Here is a 2,226-nt window from a genome sequence, read left to right as displayed (position 1 = left end):
GGACTGCTATGGTGGGTCAGCGAAGAGGCCCAAGGAGGGACGAGGCCAGATCCTCTCCGTGAGGTGTTCATGTTCTTGGGAGGATGGGGAGAATGGGGGTGGGGGAGGGGATTGGGATGCCCCGTGGCCAGCAGGAACATATGTGCATGGTCTCAGTGACCGCAGCTGCCGTGCATGCAGCATCCTCGCTTCCAAGCTAGGAAATCAGATCTTCTCATTTGTTTTCAAAAGAGAAAGAAGGAAGCCTCAACATCGTTACACTGAGGCTGTACCCAGAGCGGGAGGGAGGTGGGAAGTGCCAGGGATTTAGGCAAGCAGGATTTTCTCCCAGGCCTCTCAGCATGCGGACACACAGATCAATTTCTTATCCTGCGTTCAGCTGGACACTGGGTTAGAGACTGTTGATCAAGACGTCCCCTCCTGTTTCGTATCATATAACGCATTCATTTCAGCCACTGAGCCTAAATTACTGTTTGCTTGCTTTCTGCCTTCCTCCCCCGCCCCCACCCCCGCACCATGGCAGGAACTTGTGTAAGGATGAAGTTAGTTTATCCGTGCTAATGCTTTGATTTTTCTTTTCTCTTTCTCTTTGCCACAGTAGGTAACCAGTTAGGGGCCTTGGTACATCAAAGGTAAGCAGTGGGTTATGTTTTATTATTTATTGATCATTTCTAATTGTTTATTGATCCACCATCTGTACTAGAGTGTTAGAAAGCCAGAGGTTGAGAGTGTGAAAAACCACCAGCTAGATTTCTTTAGGACTCAAGTTTTTTGTGGCCCTTTCCAAGACATTGTAAGCTTAAAGGCTAAACTAATACGAGGTATTAAAAATCGGCCATTAGTGCACGTAAACTTAAAAGACTTGTAAAACGTTGGAGCTGCTCTTTCTGTCCACATCCATTTAAGTTAAAAGAAGGGAATGAAAGTTTCCCTCCTGTTCTGATGGTTTCCTCCTCGGTGTTTTACGAATCCTTAACCTTCACTTGCAAAGATATCCTGAAGAGGCGTGAGCTGTTGGGCTTTGACAAGATACAGCTTTTGGTCCCCAAGGGGTCACAGGCCTGGGAGGCCAGAACCCTGGGTCTCCTCGCCCCTGCCATGGTGATAGGGACTTGCCAGAGAACCTCAGATGAGTGCCCAGTTGATTCCCTGCCTCGGTTTCCCCTCACAGCCTTCCCGGCGACATTGATGGTTTAGAGAGATACAAAGACTGCTGGGCTTTAAAAAGACTGGTGTGTAAGGTAGGATATTTGTGGCCACAATGTTGCCCTTTAAAAAGGGTAAAATATACAGGAAACTATGCCACACCTTCTCTTTCATAGTGGATGACGTTGTATGCTATGTATCCGTTACTGTAACGTTATCCTTCAGCAACGATACAATTGTATCCTTTTGTATTCTACACAAATGTTTGGGAGTTTCTAGAAATCACTAGGCATCAGTTAACCTCAAGATTTATCCTGAGTTTTTTGTTTTCTTCGTTTGCTTTGTTTTCTAATGAGTTAAAGTAATTTAAGTGAGGTTGTTAGTATTAAATGTAACTTCCCTCTAAAGCCGTAATTAGTCAGGAGTTTACTTTCCAAAATATTTATACTTTGTGCATTAGACAAGTTTCAGCCTCGCATTTAGAATAGAGCTGCCTCCCTGGAAGCCCAGAGCAGCTCGTCCTAATCCGTTTCCTCCTCAGAGTCTGCTAAAATCGTTCCTGAGGGTTGAGGAGCTGCCTGAGTTTTGTGACATTCTGTATTGTGATGGTGTCAGATGTCTTCTAGTAAATTCCCCAGTAATGTTTCTGAGAATGGGCAGTTTGCGCTGCACACGTGAGCAGCAAGCAGTCTCAGAGCTGCACAGACAGGAGCGCTGTCACCCTTCACCACGGTCAAGAAGCACATCCAGCGGGGGCCCGAGCCTCTTGCAAGAAGCGAGACGCGTTAGGCCGGCTGAGGCTTGGCAGCAGTGACCGCGGTGTTACTGATTAAGAAGCCCGGCCTTGCCTGATTTTGGGGTGAACTTGAGTATCCTTAGGCATATACACACCTGAGGATGTAAACTTTTTTTTGCTCCCATCAAAATGATACAGTGGCAGGTGCTATTTATGCTATTGCATTTCTTCTAAGTGCTGCACTTTCCCTAAAAACATGCACTTTATTCAATTCTTTCCATGATGGGTAAAAATCCAGCTGTGTGAGAGATGTTTAAAAATGCTTACCTTTTTTTTTTTTTTTT

At 45.6% G+C, this 2,226-nt stretch overlaps 1 protein-coding gene across 4 annotated transcripts in view; it reads left to right on the top strand.

Moving 5' to 3' along the window:
• The window catches only part of FUBP3 (far upstream element binding protein 3), a 52,279-nt gene that overhangs the window by 21,896 nt on the left and 28,157 nt on the right, over nucleotides 1-2,226 (top strand). For 2 of the 4 annotated variants that reach the window (XM_011370040.2, XM_023536529.1), the window contains exon 3: nucleotides 599-632. The exons of 1 other annotated variant lie outside the window; for it this stretch is intronic. In XM_011370040.2, coding sequence (XP_011368342.1) covers nucleotides 599-632 — 34 coding nt within the window. The remainder of the gene's footprint in view (nucleotides 1-598; nucleotides 633-2,226) is intronic. One more of the 4 variants, XM_023536528.1, reaches the window with a different exon arrangement.

Source organism: Pteropus vampyrus, unplaced genomic scaffold (assembly GCF_000151845.1).
Source record: "Pteropus vampyrus isolate Shadow unplaced genomic scaffold, Pvam_2.0 Scaffold158, whole genome shotgun sequence".
NCBI classification, from domain to species: domain Eukaryota; kingdom Metazoa; phylum Chordata; class Mammalia; order Chiroptera; family Pteropodidae; genus Pteropus; species Pteropus vampyrus.
This window is presented reverse-complemented; position numbering and strand designations above follow the sequence as displayed.